We start from the raw sequence: 21,813 nt of genomic DNA on the forward strand, positions 1-21,813 counted from the left end.
TGTTATATAATGTAGCAACCCAGCACCATAGTACAGACGATGTTACTTTTACGGTGCCAAGTGTGATTAAATCTTTTCCTGAGAAGTTTCACCAAGGACTTGCCCCCATGGTCTTGCCATTAGTCACCAGCAGGTCTATCCTTGAGACAAGCTGCCTTCCTACAGCAATTTTAAAACAAAAGGATTCATTACCCACTTGGATGATGCTTGACTGCCAGCCAAACAGTCTTTTTTTTCTCATTATCAATATTTTTGTGTCTGGTAAAAAGACATTTTCAAAGAAAATTACAAAATAAACAATCTTTTTCAATGCCCTGATGATTTTTCTCCAGGTTTCAGTGTCCTGGAGATTGATCTTCAATTCCTGGAGACTCTAGGCCAATCCCTGAAGTTTGACAACCTTCGTCAGTCTGATCCTTCTGGCCTATCGAATCACTAATTGACACAATTCACATTAGAGCAATCTCCTCCCTAGCTTCCCAGAGAATCCTAGGTGGAAAGGGTGCAGAGGAGATTTACCAGAATGTTGCCGGGTATGGAGGGAAGATCTTATGAGGAAAGGCTGAGGGACTTGAGGCTGTTTTCGTTAGAGAGAAGAAGGTTAAGAGGTGACTTAATTGAGGCATACAAGATGATCAGAGCATTGGATAGGGTGGACAGTGAGAGCCTTTTTTCTCGGATGGTGATGTCTAACGCGAGGGGACATAGCTTTAAATTGAGGGGAGATAGATATAAGACAGATGTCAGAGGTAGGTTCTTTACTCAGAGAGTAGTAAGGGCGTGGAATGCCCTGCCTGCAACAGTAGTGGACTCGCCAACACTAAGGGCATTCAAATGGTCATTGGATAGATATATGGACGATAAGGGAATATTGTAGATGGGCTTTAGAGTGGTTTCACAGGTCGGCGCAACATCGAGGGCTGAAGGGCTTGTACTGCGCTGTACTGTTCTGTGTTCTAGACTCAGATCGAGAATGCAGGAAAGTGAGATTACCAAACTGATCATTGGTAGAATGAAGTTGTGGAGATGGTGGCGCGGTGGTATTTTCACTCGATTAGTGATCTAGAGAGCCAAGGTAATGCTCTCGGGATCCAGGTTCAAATCCCATCATGGCAGATGGTGAAATTTGAATTTAACACGGGTGAGATTCTCTGGGATTCCCCGGCCTCTCGGCCATGAGTTTCTTGGCAGTGAGAGACAGCACACTGTTCACTGGCGGTTGGATTCTTTGCTCCCACTGCTGTCAATGGGAATTCCTATTGAAGTCACCCCACACCGCCGGGAAACCTGTGGGTGGGGGTATGCTCCCTGCGGGACCACAGAATCCTGCCACCAACGAACGGCTGGAGAATTTTGGTCTTAGTCTCACTGCGCCACGATTTTGCAAGCTTCACTAATGCTACTTGTTCTTCATGGGCTTAATATCTTTATGACGCGAAATGATCAGTCGTTTATTAATTCCACTGTTTCATTTCCATTAAATCACACCCAGTGAGAATGTTTATCACATATTTCCATTGGAGGTAAATTTTTACAGATGTGGGTGCGGGGGGTGGGGGGGCGGTGGTCGTTCCATCAATCATCTACTTTAACCTTGGTGGAAGAGTTGCAGAGTCACTGAAAAATTTTGTAAAAACCTAGAACGCAGTTTTTCTGAGCTTTTCTTTGGCTCATCAAGTTTGCATCAGAATAAGGAGGAAATTTTCCCTTATGATAACTTGTTCATATTCCAGTAAATCCCAAAATAAATGGAGTAATCAATGGAAATGTGTGACAAACATTCTCACTGGGTGTGATTTAATGGAAATGAAACAGACTTCCTGTCAGGCGCGTGTACCCAGTGTTTCCCGGTGCTGGCAACAGCAAGAACTACCCAACTATTAAACAGGACTCTGCCTCATTTCTGGGTCTAGGCGAGGAACGCCCCACTGATGCCACACTTAGTCCCATTTCCTGCAGCTCCGCTCGCTCGTGCAGGAAGACATATGGGCACTCCACCACAGTCTCCGGGATTCTCTAATGCCCCACTCACCAATTAAGAAGTCATCGAGACCCCGCACCCTACCTCATAAAGACAGGGCACCTTGGGCGTGATCCCCAGCACAGGCGAGATGCCACCTCGACACCTTGGCACTGCTGGCCTGCCACCCTGCTGGTACCCCTGCCAGCCTGCCACCTTAGTGGTACCCCTGCCAGCCTGGCAGTGCCACCTGGGTACTCTGGTATTGCCAGGGTGGCACCCAGATGGCACTATCTGAGTGGCACTGCCATGATGTCTGGGTGGCATTGGGGTGTCAGGGTACCACCCTGCCCAGCGCTCGACCACCCAGGAGCCCTGATTGCCTGGGTGAGCCCCCTGCCCCCAAAGTGCTGGTCCGCCTGGTTCACGTTTGTGGAAATTAGTGCTAAATGCGTCCGCATGGGATCTCTAAGGTGAGGCTGCTAGATCCCGGTGTATACATATTCAAGTGAGACTAACTACTCTCTTGAATATGCAAATCTCTTGCGGGATTTACCGGCCTCGCCACATCCTGAGTTGGGCGCGACGAGGCCGATAGATCGCTCCCATTGTCTTTGTAGGAAGAACTTGCTATGTGAGGTGTTTTTACTGAATACTCCAGAGGCAGCTTGAAGGATCAGGTTGATGATAGTGTGACTTAGCTTCTCTCTTTATTCTCAGCTGAGAGTTCGGAAACGTCCTCCCAGTGTAACTCTACGGAGAGTGTTAGCGGTTTCAGCAGTTCTGAACAGAGCAACCTTTCCCTAACTGGAGGAGAGACTGAGGAAGTGATTTCTTTGTGCTCAGCATCATACAAACTCAGTTCTGATCCATGCTCACTCTGTGCACCTTCATCACTGCCGAAGGAAGAACTACCATTTGGAAATCTGATCAAAAAAGTAAGTGTGTTATTTCAGATGGATCCTTGCATTATCATTTCCTGTGTCCCATGCAGTGGATCAAAAAATGCTGCCAAATTCCCATTCAAAATTAAGCAAATTGATGGCAATTTTATTTTTCCTTCTAAGTTTCTACCCTTCTTGGAAGGTGCTGACTGATCTTGGGGTACAATTGCATAGGAAGCAGTTCTTGTTCTGGGTCTCAGGCAATTACCCCTACAAGTAGGCATCAGCAAGTTATTCAATAACCATGACAGCTCATCGTGATGCTGCCATCGCCATATATTTAGAATGATTAACATTGCAATAAATGTCACAGGACATCAATCAAGAGTGAGAAACTGATACTTTTTTCAGTCCTTAGCCTAATTGTTGCCCCAGCTAAGGTCAGTTACCTCACTACAGACAAGAACCATTGATCTTCATTATCTGCATGGCCGTAAATCTGCATTGGGCATTACTTTGAATAACCAGCTTCTCTGGGGAGCATAATGAAGCATCTGGATAATTTCAATGTTCGATTTGTTTCAAATTAATTTTTCTGTTGTTTTTATCTAATGTGTTTGGAATCTCGGGCGGGATTCTCCGACCCCCCGCCGGGTCGGAGAATCGCCGGGGGCTGGCATGAATCCCGCCCCCGACGGTTGCCGAATTCTCCGGCACCGGAGATTCGGCGGGGCGTGAATCGCACCGCGCCGGTTGGCGGGCCCCCCCCCGCGATTCTCCGGCCCGGATGGGCTGAAGAGACGCAGCTAGAATGCCTGTCCCGCCGGCGTGGAATAAACCACCTTTCTTACCAGTGGGACAAGGTGGCGCGGGCGGGCTCCGGGGGGCGCGGGGCAATCTGGCCCCGGGGGGTGCCCCCACGGTGGCCTGGCCCGCGATCGGGGCCCACCGATCTGCGGGCGGGCCTGTGCCATGGGGGCACTCTTTTCCTTCCGCCTTCGCCACGGTCTCCACCATGGCGGAGGCGGAAAAGACTCCCTCCACAGCGCATGCGCGGGGATGCCGTGAGCGGCCGCTAACGCTCCCGCGCATGCGCCGCCCGGCAATGTCATTTCCGCGCCAGCTGGCTGGGCACCAAAGGCCTTTCCCGCCAACTGGCGGGGCGGAAATCAGTCCGGCGCGGGCCTAGCCCCTCAAGGTTAGGGCTCGGCCCCCCAAGATGCAGAGGATCCCGCACCTTTGGGGCGGCGCGATGCCGGACTGATTTGCGCCGTTTTTGGCACCGGTCGGCGGACATCGCGCCGATACCGGAGAATTTCGCCCCTCGTCTTTAATGTTTACTTGTTATTCCAATGTCCCACTTTCTAAATTTTCCTTTCAAGAAGCTGGTGTAGTTTAAAGGGAAGCTTGCGAAATAAAACAGGGCATTCAATGTTACTTATTAAAACACAATAATACAGTTTTGCTCCATGAAGCAGTGGTGCAAATATTCCAGAGTCATGGGTGCAAAAAGAAATATAACTGGTGTAAAATACAACCACATGAGTTAAATCCGGGACTGGATTTTAGGCTGGGCGTGTTTTTGACAGGGTGGGGAGAGTCAATGTAAAATAGGGCAGTTGTCCACCCCTACTCTGCAACATTCTTACTCACTCCCAAGCTTGTCTGCATAATACACGAAGGGGTGCCAAAATCAGCGCTGACTTTGCCTCCAAGGGATAGCCAGCCATCCACAACACCATGCTCCCTCCCCTGCCCCTCCCCCTCCACCTTATTATTCAGCCATTGGCTTGTAAGGATGGCTGTTTTCTTCTGAGACTCATTAATCAATCTAATGTAAGTAGACTTGGGACAGGAATTTCCCACAGACTTCAAGAATCCGCACGCTGTCAGGTACAAATGGTGTCAGAAGGCCACACTGCTTGGGACGCAGCCACTCAGCTGTGATTTTCCATGAATTACTGGCCAGAGGGTAGGCTCGCTGCCCAATTAAGGATGTCAGATGGACCCTCGAAGCTGGGGGCTATTAGGAGGCCTGTCAGCAACGAAGAGGCAGGAGCTAGCTTTTCAAGGTCGGTGAAAGAGGGTACTGCCAGTTTGAGATGCTCCCTCTCAAGCTTTTTTAAATTTGTTGCCAGGCCACCATTGTGGAAAGGAGGCCTCTGGCTGCAGCTGAAGTTAGACAGGCCTATGCCTGCCAATGGAGTACTGACTTCCTGGTCTGTGAAGTCACCTCTAGGTAGCTGCCCTGTTCCTTGAAGCTTCCAGGGACCTCGAGGCTGATTGGAAAATTTCAGTCAGCTTCTGACAATGGAATCATAGAATCATAGAATTTAAAATGCAGAAGGAGGCCATTCAGCCTGTCGAATCTGCACCGGCCCTTGGAAAGAGCACCCCACCAAAGCCCACACCTTCACCCTATCCCCGTAACCCAGTGACCCCACCTAATGTTTTCAGACACTAAGGGCAATTTTGAATGGCCAATCCACCTAACCTGCACATCTTTGGACTGTGGGAGGAAACCAGAGCACCCGGAGGAAACCCACGCAGACACGGGAAGAAAGTGCAGACTCCGCATAGACAGTGACCCAAGCGGAATCGAACCTGAGACCCTGGAGCTGTGAAGCAATGATGCTAACCACTGTGCTACCATGCCTCCCCATGATTGACTACCCGTCTGCCTTGTTACTCCCCAATAAAGGTAAAGTCGGTAATGTCGCCATTGTCCCAGATGACCAGAGGCTGCTTTCTCCTTTGAGGAGGAGAGCTGACTGGTGGTGGTTTAACCTGAGGATCACCACACCTCCGGCGACGGGCAAGGTTGAGAAGGCTGGCCTTCATGAATTACCTCAGCACCCCAATACAGCTTCTGGGTTGGAAATGGAGAACTGGCACATTGGTTGGCAGTGCAGAGCTTCACACCTGCCTTCCTTTATGTTATCCTCCTGGTTTATGTCAGTTCTGCAGGCATGCCTAAAGCGGGTAGGACATATTAACCTAGAATTAGTTGTTAAGTATCCCATTAATAAATGTTTGGGTTTTTCTGGTGTTGAAAATAAATGAAGGATTATGAAGACAAAAGGCAGGATTCTCTGTCGGTGGGATCCTCCGCATTGCCAGCAGTGCACCCATGCCCGCGGGTTTCCCGACGGCGTGGGGGTGGCCACAAACCCCATTGGCCGGCTCCGGGAACAAAGAATCCCGCTGCTTGCGGGGGCAGGCCATGGAGAAAACAGGGCTGGCGGGTCGGAGAATCCCACCCAAGGGCTATTCGCCTCCTTTAGAACACTTTTGTGAGAAGTCTGTGATATTCTTGCTGTGATCTTTGGCATAGTTGAGTTGTTCAGGGTAAATTGGCAATGCTTGCAGAGTGGGCCGCTGAAGTTTACATTCAATTGCACTATCAATTACCCAATGCCAAAGTGGTTATGATGAGCAGGGAGTGGATGTCAAGAAGGAAATGATTCATGCCTCACAACTGTCATCCCACACATCTTACTAAGATTAAAACGTATCTCACTAAGGGTTGACCTAAAATGCAGTGAACAGCAAACATAATTGCATCTGTGTGGCTGCCCCATAGCTTCTAAACTTCATATGAATCATTTAGAAGAGGTCTGTCTGGTTCAAGCTGAATTCCACTCGGCTGGAAAATAAAACGTGGTAAAGGAACTGAAATCTGGGTGACACATTATGGTTTCTTTCCATAAAGAGTTTTTATTTTGAAGTTGAACCATTTCTTTGTGTTTTTTGTACTGATAAGAATTGAATATGTCCCCTTCATGTTATTTACAGTTTTCAAACAGAACTATATCATACAAAGCTAACAAACACAGATACATGCATCAAATATAATGTAGGAAGTTGTGAGATCATGCACTTCGGTAGGACGAATAAAGGAGCTGAATATTATCTAAACTGAGAAAGACTGCAGAAAGCTGCAGCATAAAGGGATTTATACATGAAGGGTCTTTGTACATAAATCACAAAGAGTTAGCATGTAAGTTCAGCAGATAATAGGGAAGGCAAATGGAATGTTGGCCTTTATTTCAAAGGGAATGGAATGTAAAAATAGGGAAGTCTTGCTAAAACTATACAAGGCATTTGTTACACCACAGCTGGAATATTGTGAACAGTTTTGATACCTCTTTCTAAGGAAAGATATATTGGCATTGGGACAGTCCAGAAAAGGTTTACCAGGTTGATCCTGGGTATGGAGGGATATTTTTATGTGGAGAGGTTGAGTAGGCTGGGCCTCTACACATTGGAGTTTAAAAATTGAGAGTTAACCTTATTGAGCCATATAAGTTTCTCAGGGGGCTTGACAGGGTAGATGCTGAGAGGTTTCTTCCCCTTGTGGGAGAATTTAGAACCAGAGGGCATAATTCTAGATTCAGAAAGAATGTTCCCCATGCTGGGGGAGTCAAGAACTAGAGGTCATAGTTTGAGGATAAGGAGTAACCCGTTTAGGACTGGGGTGAGGAGAAATTTCTTCACCCAGGTGAATCTGTGGAATTCACTACCACAAAACGTAGTTGAGGCAAAAACGTTGGGCGAAGTTCTCCGTAATCAGCGCGATGTCCGCCGACCGGCGCCAAAAACGGCGCAAATCAGTCCAGCATCGCGCCGTCCCAAATGTGCGGAATCCTCCACATCTTGAGGGGCCGAGCCCTAACCTTGAGGGGCTAGGCTCGCGCCGGACTGATTTCCGCCACGCCAGCTGGCGGGAAAGGCCTTTGGTGCCCCGCCAGCTGGCGCAGAAATGACATTGCCAGGCTGCGCATGCGCGGGAGCGTCAGCGGCCACTCACGGCATCCCCGCGCATGCGCAGTGGAGGAGGTCTCTTCCGCCTCCACCATGGTGGGGACCGTGGTGAAGGCGGAAGGAAAAGAGTGCCCCCACGGCACAGGGCCGCCCACGGATCGGTGGGCCCCGATCGCGGGCCAGGCCACCGTGGGAGCACCCCCTGGGGCCAGATCGCCCCGCGCCTCCCCCAGGACCCCGGAGCCCACCCACGCCGCCTTGTCCCGCCGGTAAGAGAGGTGGTTTAATCCATGCCGGCGGGACAGGCATTCTAGCAGCGGGACTTCGGCCCATCCGGGCCGGAGAATCGCCGGGGGGGCCCGCCAACCGGTGCGGCATGATTCCCGCCCCCGCCGAATCTCCGGTGCCGGAGAATTCAGCAACCGGCGGGGGCGGAATTCACGCCAGCCCCCGGCGATTCTCCGACCCAGCGGGGGGGGGGGTCGGAGAATCTCGCCCGTTGTGTAATTTCAAGAAGGAATTAGATATAGCTCTTGGGGCTAAAGTGATGAAGGTATATGGGGGGAAGGCGGGATCAGGGTATTGAACTTGATGATCAGCCATGATCTTAACAAATGGCGGAGCAGCATCGAAGGGCCAAATGGTTTCTGGTATTGTCTATGTATGTTTCTATGTATAACCTCAGAGAATGGAGTTTTAAGTCCGAGATGAGAAGGAATTTCTTTTCTTGAGAGGTGAATCTATGGAATTTTTTTATCTTATGGGGCTGTAGAGACTGGATCATTAAATATGTTGAAGGCTGAGATTGATAGATTTTTGATCAGTAAGGGAATCAAAGATTATGGGGATAAGGCAGGAAAGTGGAGTTGAGGATTATCAGATCAGTCATGATCTCATTGAATGGTGGAGCAGGCCGGATGGGCTGAATGGCCTACTTCTGCTCTAACATCTTATGGTCTGACTGATATGATTTGACTGCGAACATTTTTTCTTGTGCAATATATTTACCAAAATTCTTTATCTTGAGAAGCATGTGCTTTCCCAGAAAATAGATCTAAATGTAGGGTTTTGTCCAGCGGGCTGTCTTCTGTAGGAACCTATAGAGGCCAAGAACCCAATTGTCGAAGGCCTCATACTTGGAGTGTTTTGAAGACTTTTACATTGATACTCTGGAAGATCTTGGCTCATGTATAAAATTGAGAGATTAACTCAATATTTTTCTTTTCTCAAATTTATTTGAATCATTACTTACTCCAAAGATTTCAGACTAACACATTGGATTATAATTGCCTTGTATATGTATACATAAGTGTACATAAGTAGACATGCAAAATCACTGTGGGTATGTTTATAGCAAGGATTGACTCTTGTTAGCTTGATTATATTTAGTTTTAAATTGACTGCTTTACTTTGATCCAGGATAAATCGTCAGAAGTGCCTGTGAACCGTTCAACAGCTGTCTGATGCTCTGGAGAACCAGTTTGGTAAATATTTTCACCCAAAAGATCATCACAAATTATCGGGGTGGCTCCACAGAAACAATTTATTCAGTGTGTCTTGGGAATAGAAGAGCAAAGAATAGTTCATAAGGAGCATCACCTGTGCAGTCACAAGTAACAATAAACCTTTTCAAAAACATTTGGCCCAATCTTCTTAAGGGTTAAACTATGGGCGGGATTTTCCTGCCGCATCCCCGTCTCCCCCAGCGGTGTGTTTTCTGGTGGCAGCTCGCTCATCCTGCTGCAGGGACATGCACTGGTAGAGGCAGAAAATCTACCCATTATCCCTACAATTCCATAAACAGAACATCCATTATCATATATACTGCACAGGATGTATCCATGCCAATCATTTGTTTCACAAAGCAGCAAGCAGTTTCAGATCAATGAATGAAAACTAACACTGACCCCAGCTCCACTCTTTCAGTACAGTGCCCAGCTTCCCCCTATTCAGTGCCACATTTTGCCCTCAGTACTGCTCCCAACTCCAGCTTGCCACTACTCCAGGGCATTAAATGTCATAGCGCCCTTCCCATGGGCAGGAACTTATCTTAGCTTCATAAGATACTTCCTGCCCACATGCGCAAGGGCATCAATATCCTGGAGTAGCCAACGCCCACAACGGCATTGAGAGGAATTCGGATTGCAAACTTGAATTGGTGACAATTAAATGCCAGTTTAAATTTGAGGAGAGTGAGGCATACCAGCATGAACAGAGGTAAGGGGAAAGAGAAGTGTGCCGATGTGGATGGGAGACAGAGTGTGGGTGGGGGTGTGGGAGTCTGATTAAGGAGAGAAGGCAAGAGTTTAAATGTGAACTGAGCTTACCGAGTCTCAGTGTGACCAGTGACTGGGCCAGGGGATGATGGAAGTGTTGCTTTGCTAATCACACAAACAACTTTAAAAACTATTCAGTTACAGAAATCCCTGTAAATACCAATATATAACAGCTCACAGATGCTCTGCAAAAAGAAATGAAAGGAAATCCCCAGCAAATTTAGCCACGATCATTGGATGAGAGTTGAAATGTTGGATGCACTTCTTGTTTAACCTTTGACAGAACCAGCCCTCATTCTGATTTCCATCGAGCTGGAAAACTGCAGACATATTCTGGTCTTTTTCTATATATTAGCTTTCTTGTGTCGTCAACTTTTTTCTGATTTCCCAATTTGGCAAACGTGGGGGAGAAGGGAAATGAAGGAAGTGAGTGGAGGTGAGACTAGACACATCTCCAGAGACTGATTCACAAGTGTCCTGCAGCTGACTCCACAGCTGGCTGAAAAATGGCATTTCGGAAGATTCAGGAGAATTCAGGAGGTACTGATAGAGTGTAAAGGATGTGGTAAACCACTGTGTTCCTATATTAAGGGTTGTACGGTAGAACCTGCACTACAGGTTTAACTGGGCCCCTGCATTCTAGCTCCGCCCAGGAGCCCGGTTATAAATATGCGTGGCCTTCAGCTAGCAGCCATTTTGTCAGCTGCTGTAGGAGGCCACACTTCAGATACTAATAAAGCCTCAGTTTGAATTCAACTTCGTCTCCAGCCAAATTGATCGTGCCTCAATTTATTAGTATCTGATTCGGAAGATGGACCTTCGGATTAAACCAGATCGACTGCAGCTGGATCCACACGCAAGCGACGCCAGAAAGGACTTTCAGCACTGGCTAGCTTGTTTTGAAGCGTATATCAATGCGGCGCCGACCCCTGTTCCAGAGGCCCAGAAGATTCAAATCTTGTACTCCAGACTCAACTCTAAAATCTTCCCGCTGATCCAGGATGCGCCCAATTAAGCTGACGCTATGACACGACTCAAAGAGAGTTATGAGCAGAAGACAAACGCGCTCTTCGCCAGACATGCGCTCGCAACGCGTACTTAACTACCTGGTGAGTCAATCGAGGACTTCTGGAGGGCCCTGATCCCACTAGTTCGGGACTGTGACTGCCAGGATGTTACAGCTAAGGAGCACTCAGATGTCCTTATGAGGGACGCTTTTGTAACTGGGATTGGGTCTGATGTTATCAGGCAGCGGCTCCTAGAAGGGGCCACGCGTGACCTCGCACAGACTAAAACATTGCCCTGTGCAATGTATAGTCCTATGCCTCCAACCGCGCAGCCCACTCCTCCTACGCTTCATGGGCCCCACAGGCAGCCGCCCCAGTGGGGGGGCTACCCACCCAGTACGCCTGCGCTACGCGCCAGCCGGTGATCTCCGGGGGGCCCCGATGCTATTTTTGCGGCCAACAAAGACACCCCCGCCAACGCTGCCCGGCCCGCGCTGCCCTTTGTAAGGCCTGTGGGAAGAAGGGCCACTACGCAGCGGTGTGCCAGGCCCGCTCAGCGGCAGCGGTCACCCCCACCCCCCCCCCCGGTCATGGACAATGGGCGCCGCTATCCTCCCCTCCACCCCAGGCCATGTGCGAGCAATGGGCGCCGCCATCTTCTCCCCGCACCAGGCCCGCTCAGCGGCAGCCCCCACGCCCCCCGGTCACGGATAATGGGCGCCGCTATCCTCCCCTCCTCCCCAGGCCACGTGCGCGTTTCATGGCGCCGCCATCTTGTCCACCCCGCAGTACACGGAGACCAATGGCGTTTCAGAAGCCCGACGCAGCGGCCGCCTCACTACCAGACGATCAACCACGACTCGCATCCATGGTAATCGACCAGTCCAGACCACAAACTCTGACCAACGCATCCACCAGCGTGAAAATCAACGGCCACGTGACCTCCTGCCTACTGGACTCCGGGAGCACCAAGAGCTTTGTACACCCGAATACGGTAAGGCACTGCTCCCTTAAGATACACCCTATCAATCAAAGTATCTCTCTGGCCTTCGGATCCCATCGCGTAGCGATCCGGGGGTACTGCACGGTCACGCTCACAGTCCAAGGCGTAGAGTTCCACGGTTTTCGACTCAACACCCAGCACCCAGGATAAGGCCTTCATCAGGTCCGAGGTCCAGCGGTTGCTTCAGGAGGGAGTCATCGAAGCCAGCAACAGCCCCTGGAGAGCTCAAGTGGTAGTGGTTAAGTCTGGGGAGAAAAATCGAATGGTCATGGACTACAGCCAGACCATCAACAGGTACACGCAGCTCGACGCGTACCCCCTCCCACGCATATCTGACATGGTTAACCAGATTGCACAGTACCAGGTCTTCTCAACAGTGGACCTGAAATCCGCTTACCACCAGCTCCCCATCCGTAAATCGGACAGGCCATACACCGCCTTCGAGGCAGACGGCTGGCTATATCACTTCCTTAGGGTCCCCTTCGGCGTCACCAATGGGGTTTCGGTCTTCCAAAGGGAGAGGGACCGAATGGTCAACCGGTACGGCTTGCGGGCCACGTTTCCTTACCTAGACAATGTGACCATCTGCGGCCATGATCAGCAGGACCACGACGCCAACCTCGCTAAATTTCTCCGCACTGCTACTCTCCTCAACCTCACGTACAACAAGGAGAAGCGTATGTTCCGTACAAACCGCTTAACCATCCTCGGCTACGTGGTCCAGAACGGAGTTCTGGGGCCCGATCCCGGCCGCATGCGTCCCCTCATGGAGCTTCCCCTCCCCCACTGGCCCAAGGCCCTCAAACGCTGCCTGGGGTTCTTCTCGTATTGCGCTCAGTGGGTCCCAAACTCTGCGGACAAGGCCCGCCCACTCATACAGTCCACTCATTTCCCCCTGACGGCAGAGACCCAACAGGCCTTCGCCCGGATCAGAGCTGATATTGCCAAAGCTGGAATGCATGCTGTAGGCGAAACACTTCCTTTCCAAGTAGAAAGCGACGCATTGGACGTCGCCCTTGCCGCCACCCTTAACCAGGCAGGCAGGCCCGTGGCATTCTTTGCCCGCACCCTCCAATGCCTCCGAAATTCGGCATTCATCCGTCGAAAAGGAAGCCCAGGCTATCGTTGAGGCTGTGCGACATTGGACACATTACCTGGCCGGCAGGAGATTCACTCTCCTCACTGACCAACAGTCGGTAGCCTCCATGTTCAACAACACGCAGCGGGGCAAGATAAAAAATGACAAAATCTTGCGATGGAGAATCGAGCTCTCCACCTATAACTACGAGATTAAGTATCGTCCTGGCAAACTCACCAAGCCCCCAGACGCCCTATCCCGAGGTACATGTGCCAGCGCACAGGTAGACCGACACCGGGCCCTGCACGATAGCCTTTGTCACCCAGGGGTCACTCGGTTGCACCACTTCATTAAGGCACAAAATTTGCCCTACTCTGTCGAGGAAGTAAGGACGATCACCAAGGACTGCCAGGTCTGTGCGGAGTGCAAACCGCACTTCTACTGGCCGGACCGCGCGCACCTGGTGAAGGCCTCCCGCCCCTTTGAACGCCTTAGCGTGGATTTCAAAGGCCCCCTCACCTCCTCCGACCGACACACGTATTTCCTCAGTGTGATCGATGAATATTCCCGTTTTCTCTTCGCCATCCCATGCCCCGACTTGACGTCTGCCACCGTCATTAAAGCCCAGGGGTGTCATTCTCCGACCCCCCGTCGGGTCGGAGAATGGCCGTTGGCTGCCGTGAATCCCGCTCCCGCCGAAGTCTCCAGTACTGGAGATTGGGCGGGGGCGGGAATCGGGCCGCGCCGGTTGGCGAGACCCCCCGCTCAATTCTCCGGCCCAGATGTGCCGAAGTCCCGCCCAGAAATTGCCTGTCCCGCCGGCGTAAACTAAACCTGGTATTTACCAGCGGGACCAAGCGGCGTGGGCAGGCTCCGGGGTCCTGGGGGGGGTGATCTGGCCCCGGGGGGTGCCCCCACGGTGGCCTGGCCCGCGATCGGGGGCCCACCGATCCGCGGGCGGGCCTGTGCCGTGGGGGCACTCTTTCCCTTCCGCCCCCGCCACGGCCTCCACCATGGCGGAGGCGGAAGAGACTCTCCCCACTGCGCATGCGCGGGAAACTTTCAGCGGCCGCTGACGCTCCCGCGCATGCGCCGGGAAACTGTCAGCAGCCGCTGACGCTCCCGCGCATGCACCGCATTTCCGCGCCAGCTGGCGGGGCAACAAACGCCATTTCCGCCAGCTGGCGGGGCGGAAATCCCTCCGGCGCCGGCCTAGCCCCGACATTGAGGGGCTAGGCCGCCAAAGATGCGGAGCATTCCGCACCTTTGGGGCGGTGCGCTGCCCGTCTGATTGGCGCCGATTTGGGCGCCAGTCGGCGGACATCGCGCCGTTGGGGGAGAATTTTGCCCCTTAATTCTATCTTCACTCTGTTCGGCTTCCTCGCCTACATCCACAGTGACAGGGGACCCTCATTCATGTGTGATGAGCTACGCCAGTTCCTGCTCAGCAGGGGTATCACCTCCAGCAGAATGACGAGCTACAACCCCCAGGGAAACGGACAGGTAGAAAGGGAGAATGGGATGGTATGCAGGGCCATCCAGCTGGCCCTATGGTCCAAAAATCTCCCGGCCTTCTGCTAGCAAGTGGTCCTCTCTGATGCACTACATTCCATTCGCTCATTACTTTGCACTGCTACTAACAGTACACCGCATGAATGCCTTTTTGCCTTCCCCAGGAAGTCCACATCCGGGATATCACTCCGAACTTGGCTCACAGCTCCGGGAACCGTGCTTCTCCGTAAACATGTGCGGCTCCACAAGGCGGGCCCGTTGGTGGAAAGGGTGCACCTGCTCCACGCAAACCCACAGTACGCCTACGTGGCATTCTCCGATGGCCGCCAGGATACCGTCTCCCTCAGGGACCTGGCACCAGGATGTTCCGCCCCCACACCATCCCCGTTGCCCCTGGCGCCAACCTCCCCTCCCCTGCCGCCCCCATCACCCCCCCTAGGACCGTCCGTCCTCCCCCTGCCCACCCCCGTTGATGAAGAGGATTTCGGCACTCTCCCGGAGCCAACTTCGACCATGACAGCATCAACATCGCCGGCTCCACTTCGTCGATCCCAGAGGACGATCAAGGCGCTGGACCACCTGAACTCTGACCGGCCCACCGGATGACCAGAGACATTTTTTTTTCACTGTTCTGTAAATATTAAAGATTGCGAATTGTACATAGTTATCCACCACCCCCGCCGGACTCAATTTTAACAGGGGGTGAATGTGGTAAACCACTGTGTTCCTATATTAAGGGTTGTACGGTAGAACCTGCACTACAGGTTCACCTGGGCCCCTGCATGCTAGCTCCGCCCAGGAGCCGGGTTATAAATATGCGTGGCCTTCAACTCGCAGCCATTTCGTCAGCTGCTGTAGGAGGCCACACTTCAGATGCTAAGAAAACCTCAGTTTGAATTCAACTTCGTCTCCAGCCAAATTGATCGTGCCTCAAAGGAGAAGGAAGAAAAGATGTAAGAAAGCAGTACTAGACAAGATACATTTAGATTCCAGCTCGTCGGGGGCTGGTTTAGCTCACTTAGCTAGACTGCTGGTTTGTGACACAGCCAAGGCCAGGAGCATGGATTCAATTCCTGTACCTACTGAGGTTATTCATGAAGGCTCGCCTTCTCAACCTTGCCCCTCGCCTGAGGTGCTGTGATCCTCAATTACCACCAGTCACCTCTTCCCTCCCCCCGTCCCCAAAGTGAAAAGCTGCCGATGGTCATCCGGAACTATGGCGACTTGACCTTACCCAGTCACAATAATCAAAATTTAAATAAATATATGGCTGCATATAGTCTAACAGTGGCCGTAATTCTCCGGTCATTGGGATACCTTAGCCGGAATTCTCGGAGCCGCAATTGCGCTCGGCGCGGGGGTGAAGAATGGGCGTCAGACCCGCGATCGGATCCGACGCCGCTCCCGCGGACCGGAGAATCGCCACCAATCGGGCATGCACGGTCGACACGGCGTCGGTCGGAGGCCATTGAAAGAGGCCCCCACGGCGATTTTGCCGGCGTGGTTCACTCATGGTTCCACTCGCCTGGAGCTCAGAGTGGCGGATGGGACTCAGTCCGCGGCCGCCCTGATTTGGGGGGGGGCGGGGGGATCTGTCACCGGGGAGGGAGGGGTGGCAGCCTCCAGGATGGCCAGGCGCGCGATCGGGGGTCACCGATTGGCGGGCATGCGCGATCTCGGGGTGCCTATATTGTCGGGGCCGGGCAGCGGTGTGGGTCCGCCATGTTGCCCGGGGCCGCCGCCGCGCAGAAGCGCGGACCCACGACTGGAAGTGCAGCAGCCGGAGCTGCGAGGAGCACTACCGGGCTCTGCTAGCCCCCGCCAGATAGGAGAATCACTCTGGACTTTCTCCAGGAAAGTCCAGAGTGATTTGCGCCCATTTTCCCGCGGACGTGGGGACATAGCCTATTAACAGAGAATTCCGCCACCTCTTCCCACCTCCCCCTTCCCCCACCCCCCCCCGCCCTCAGGTTTCCTGGTGGCCTGGGGTGACTTCAATGGGGAATCCCATTGACAAGCGGCAGGAGTAGTGAATCCCGTCAACAGTGAACGGCACGCCACCATGAAACACGCAGCGAGGGAATGGGAGAATCCAACCCAGTCTGTTTTAACAATATATTCATGTTATATTGAATTTGCTGATAATTTAATCACACTAGCTTAGTCTCCAGGTCAGAGTTAGCAATACGACAAGGCAATTTCCCCATCCTGGAACAATTGTCATTAAAGGAACACAGCACCTTCAACAACTAAATGCACACTAGTAACATAACGTGTCGTATTCGAGCTGTTACACCTTGCTACATATCAATCAGGCAGTACATTTTGCGTGAAATAAAATGTCATTGTTCAAATATTCCAGCAGTTCACCAAGCATGTTGAGTATCTCTTACAATGCTTTGCCTTGTCATTTAATTGCCATTGTATGGACACATGAATAATAGCACTGATCGGACTGTTATAATGCAATACAGGGTAATAGCACTGATTGACAGTCTCTGAAAAGATAATACAGGCTCCAGCCTCATGGGGTAATAACCCTTTAATATGCCCTATGTTCAAAACATTTTCGAAAGACGATTATTTGCTTCTGCTATATTTTGTATCCTTTGATATATGATGAGTTCCAATGTGTTCCTGCGGAATATACTTTGGAAAGCAAATAGAGCTATATATCATTTGAACAAATGTTGTCCTGAGTTATACCTCGGGGCACAATGTTCCACCCGGGTGGACAGTCCTGGATTTATAAGAGTTCCTTCGATCTCCTGTACTCCCCAGTCCCTGTTTTTTTCAAATAGGTAGAAAATTAGACAAATCCATCAATCCTGATGTGTTGGGTGTTCTGGATCCGTGGAACACATACAGGTCACCAACACTTGAAATAATGCAACACTATTTTCTTGAATCATTAACTGTTTAACACACTCTGACTGTGGGTTAATACGATACTAGCTTTAACTAAAGACCTTTGCCTTGTCCTAACCAGTCGATGCACTCAGCACATGGTGAATGTCTGTGTTGCAGGCTGTGAGCTCTGTCCTCCTAGCTAGCTGCAACTCGAATGAGCGGGAGCTCTGATGCCCCCTGTCTTTATAGTGCGTGTGCTCTAACTGGTGATTGGCTGCGGTGTTGTGTGTGTTGATTGGTCCCACTGTGTGTCCAGCAGTGTGTGTCTGCACCATGATATGCTGGTGTATATTATGACATCCCCCTTTTATAAAAAAATGTACCTGTGTGGCAATAAATAGTGTATTGTGAGAATGTCCCTGACTACATGTGTGCGAAATATTTACAGGACTATGTACATGAGAACTAAGCTATTTTCATGGGCAGAAAAACAGTATGTCACAAGAATAACGAGATGAACACTATATACAAACCACGTAAACGATTAAACGGAAGAACAGAACAAATCAGAAAGTCCATAAGTCCACAAATTTCTCAAAATAAGTCTCTGAGGTGGGCGACGAATTCTGGTTGACCGCCTCAAGATTGGGTCAGGAGCTGCCGCCTGAGGAGCAGGCTGGACTGCGCCAGAGTGAGGAGGATGCAGAGTGACCGGGATCTCTGCACAGTCCAGGGCAGGGTCAGCAGGAGGGCGAGGCGACAGTGGAGGATCACGTAGCGAGCGCGGAACGAGACGAAGGCACGTCGATTGCGGCGCAGAATGGAGCCATCCGTAGACGAACCAGGAACGAGCGGGGGGCCACCTGCCGAAGGACCACAGCGGTTGCAGACCAGCCACCATCCGGAAGATGGATGCAGACGTTGTCATCTGGAGCCAGAGCAGGGAGATCAGCTGCACGGGAGTCATGAGCCGCCTTGTGCTGTGCACGAGACAGCTGCATCCGGCGAAGGACCGGAATGTGGTTGAGGTCTGGGACATGAATGGATGGCACCTTCGTCCTCAGGGTGAGACTCATGAGCAGCTGGGCTGGCGACAGCCCAGTGGACAGTGGGGCAGAGCGATAGGCCAGCAAGGCGCGGTAGAAATCGGACCCAGCATCGGCAGCCTTGCAGAGGAGCTGTTTGACTATGTGGACGCCCTTCTCCGCTTTGCCGTTGGATTAGGGGTACAGGGGACTGGATGTCACATGTGCAAAATTGTACCGCCTGGCAAAGTTGGACCATTCCTGGCTTGTAAAGCAGGGGCCATTGTCTGACATCACCGTGAGGGGGATGCCGTGTCGAGCAAAGGTGTCCTTACAGGCACGGAAGACTGCAGACGATGTGATGTCGTGCAACCGTATCACCTCTGGGTAATTTGAAAAGTCGTCGACAATCAGGACATAGTCCCTGCCCAACGCGTGGAACAGGTCAATGCCCACCTTGGTCCAAGGTGACGTGACTAACTCATGGGGCTGCAGGGTCTCACGTGGTTGGGCCGGCTGGAAGCGCTGACAAGTGGGGCAGTTGAGCACTGTATTGGCTATGTCGTCATTAATACCGGGCCAATACACTGCCTCTCGGGCCCGTCGGCGGCACGTTTCCATGCCAAGGTGGCCCTCGTATTGCTGTTCCAGGCGAGCTGGCGCATGCTATGCGGGATGACAATGCGGTCCAGTTTCAGGAGAACCCCGTCCACTACCGCCAGATCATCTCTGATGTTATAGAACTGAGGGCATTGGCCCTTGAGCCACCTGTCTGTTAGGTGGCGCATGACACGCTGTAGCAAAGAGTCAGCCGCCGTCTCGCGGCGAACTTGGACGAGGCGTTCATCCGTGGCAGGTAGATTGGAGGCCACGAAGGCCACATGGGCGTCAACCTGGCAGACAAACCCGCTGGGTCACACGGAGTGTTGACTGCCCCAGAGAGAGCGTTGGCAATGATGAGATCTTTGCCTGGGGTGTATACCAGCTGGAAGTCGTATCGCCGGAGCTTAAGAAGAATACGCTGGAGGCGAGGCGTCATGTCGTTCATGTCTTTCTGTATTATATTGACCAGCGGGCGATGGTCGGTCTCGACTGTGAATTGAGGAAGTCCGTATACATAATCGTGAAACTTAACCACACCGGTCAGAAGGCCCAGGCACTCCTTTTCTATCTGCGCATAGCACTGTTCCATGGAGGTCATGGTCATCAACGGGGGCCCATGATGAGGCCTCATCTCATTGCAGGAGCACTGCCCCAATGCCAGATTGGCTGGCATCGGTCGAAATTTTGGTCTCTTTTGCTGGATCAAAGAAAGCTAAGACTGGGGCGGTGGTGAGTTTGGTTTTGAGTTCTCTCCATTCGCGCTCGTGGGCAGGGAGCCATTGGAAGTCTGTCGTCTTCCTGACCAGGTTCCTGAGAGCCGTGGTATGAGAGGTGAGGTTAGGGATGAACTTCCCTAAAAAGTTGACCATGCCCAGAAACCGGAGGACCGCCTTCTTGTCCTCTGGCGTTTTCATGGCTGTGATAGCAGCCACCTTGTCCGCATCCGGCCGCACACCCAACTGGGAGATATGGTCCCCAAGGAACTTGAGTTCCGTCTGGCCAAAAGAGCATTTGGCCCTGTTGAGGCGTAGGCCCTGCTCACATATGCGTTTGAACACGCGCTGGAGGCGACTGACATGCTCCTGCGGGGTGGTGGACCAAATGATTATGTCGTCGACATAGACGCGAACACCTTCAATGCCTTCCACCATTTGTTCCATGATCCTATGGAACACTTCTGAAGCAGATACGACCCCCAACAGCATCCTGTTGTAACAATATCTGCCAAAGGGGGTGTTGAATGTGCACAGTTTCCTGCTGGATTTGTCGAGCTGGATTTGCCAGAATCCTTTCGAGGCGTCGAGTTTGGTGAAGTGCTTGGCGCGAGCCATCTCGCATGTGATCTCTTCGCGCTTGGGAATTGGATAATGCTCCCTCATGATATTGCGATTCAGATCATTGGGATCAATGCAAATTCTCAGCTAGCCGGAAGGCTTTTTTACACATACCATGGAGCTGACCCAGTCGGTTGGTTCCGTGCCTCTGCAGCTAACTCCTTGGTCCTGGAGGTCCTGCAGCTGCTGCTTGAGGCAGTCCTTAAGGGGTGCTGGGACCCTGCAAGGTGCGTGCACCACAGGCATGGCGTTCTGTTTCAGTGAGATCTTGTAGGTATATGCCTTCGAAGACGTCGTGGTGCTGGTCGATGATGGCGTCGGGTTGCGCCCTGAAGTCAGTGTCCTGAAAGGCAGACGTGTCATCAGGAGAGAGAGAGTGAACTCTCTGAACTTGGTTCAACAGCTTGCATGCCTGCGTGCCAAGTAGGGAGTCTTTCGAGGAGCCCACGATCTCAAAAGGAAGGTGGCTTTGCGTCACCTGTGCGTCATGTCAAGTTGGCACGAGCCACTAGCAGGAATGACATTGCCATTATAATCCAATAGCTGGCAGGCAGATAGAAGGATGGCTGGTTTGACACAAAGGCTTTGGAAGTCAGACTGCGCCATGAGATTGGCGGAGGCACCAATGTCCAGGCGGAATCGTGTTTGGGACCCGTTGACCGTCAGGGTGGCACACCACTCATCGTCTGGACCGACAGCGGCTGTGTCTTTGCTTCGGGGACAGCCTGTTTTTTGTCACGACACCGACTCGAAAAGGCGCCTTCGGGTTCTCGGTGTCACTGCTGTGTGGGAGGTCCGCATCGGACTCAGTGACCGTGGGTTGAATTGCCCGGACATTCCTGCGAGGCTGGCTGAAGCGATATGAATTGGCAGGCTGAGCAGAAGGCAGCATAGTGGCCAAGTCTGCCACATCGTAAGCATTGTCGAGATTTGGCTGGGCATTGCTGTTTTAAATGGGCGGAGCCACAGTTGCCGCACGTCGTAGCGTCATCACATTCGCTGCGCCATTGCGCATGCGCGGTGCGGTCGTGCGTGGTGCGCGCCTGCGCATTGCGTTCTTCAACATCGCCGTCCCCTTGTTTGGTGCGCACAAGCGCGAGAGTCCACGAAAAGCGCGCGAAATGACCGCCCTCATCCAGGCTGAGGCCCTGGAGTTGCTCAATCACTTGGGGACCTTGCCGCGCCGTTTCAGCTGCTTGGATGTGGGAGTACCGACTCGTGGCATTTTCGTGTAAAACACAGGTCTCAATGACGGTCGCTCGGGTGAGCTGCCTTACTTTGAGGAGCTGCTGTCGTAGGGGGTCCGACTGAACACCAAAAACGATCTGGTCGCGTATCATGGAGTTGGAGGTGGACCCATAGCTGCAAGACTGCGCTAGGATGCGGAGGTGCGTGAGAAAGGATTGGAAAGGTTCATCCTTACCCTGCAAACGCTGCTGGAACACGTAGCGCTCAAAACTTTCATTCACCTCTACGCTGCAGTGAGTGTCAAACTTGAGGAGGACCATCTTGAACTT

General features: G+C 51.9%; 1 protein-coding gene across 3 annotated transcripts in view; it reads left to right on the forward strand.

Annotated features, from left to right (window-relative positions):
- LOC140428312 (pleckstrin homology domain-containing family G member 4B-like) overlaps window positions 1-21,813 on the forward strand; it is a 263,637-nt gene that overhangs the window by 237,625 nt on the left and 4,199 nt on the right. For 2 of the 3 annotated variants that reach the window (XM_072514651.1, XM_072514649.1), the window contains exons 21-22: window positions 2,681-2,898; window positions 9,028-9,092. In XM_072514651.1, the coding sequence (XP_072370752.1) occupies window positions 2,681-2,898; window positions 9,028-9,072 (263 nt within the window). In that variant the 3' untranslated portion in view covers window positions 9,073-9,092. The remainder of the gene's footprint in view (window positions 1-2,680; window positions 2,899-9,027; window positions 9,093-21,813) is intronic. The other variant, XM_072514650.1, reaches the window with a different exon arrangement.

This window comes from Scyliorhinus torazame, chromosome 8 (assembly GCF_047496885.1).
Source record: "Scyliorhinus torazame isolate Kashiwa2021f chromosome 8, sScyTor2.1, whole genome shotgun sequence".
Taxonomy (NCBI): Eukaryota; Metazoa; Chordata; class Chondrichthyes; order Carcharhiniformes; family Scyliorhinidae; genus Scyliorhinus; species Scyliorhinus torazame.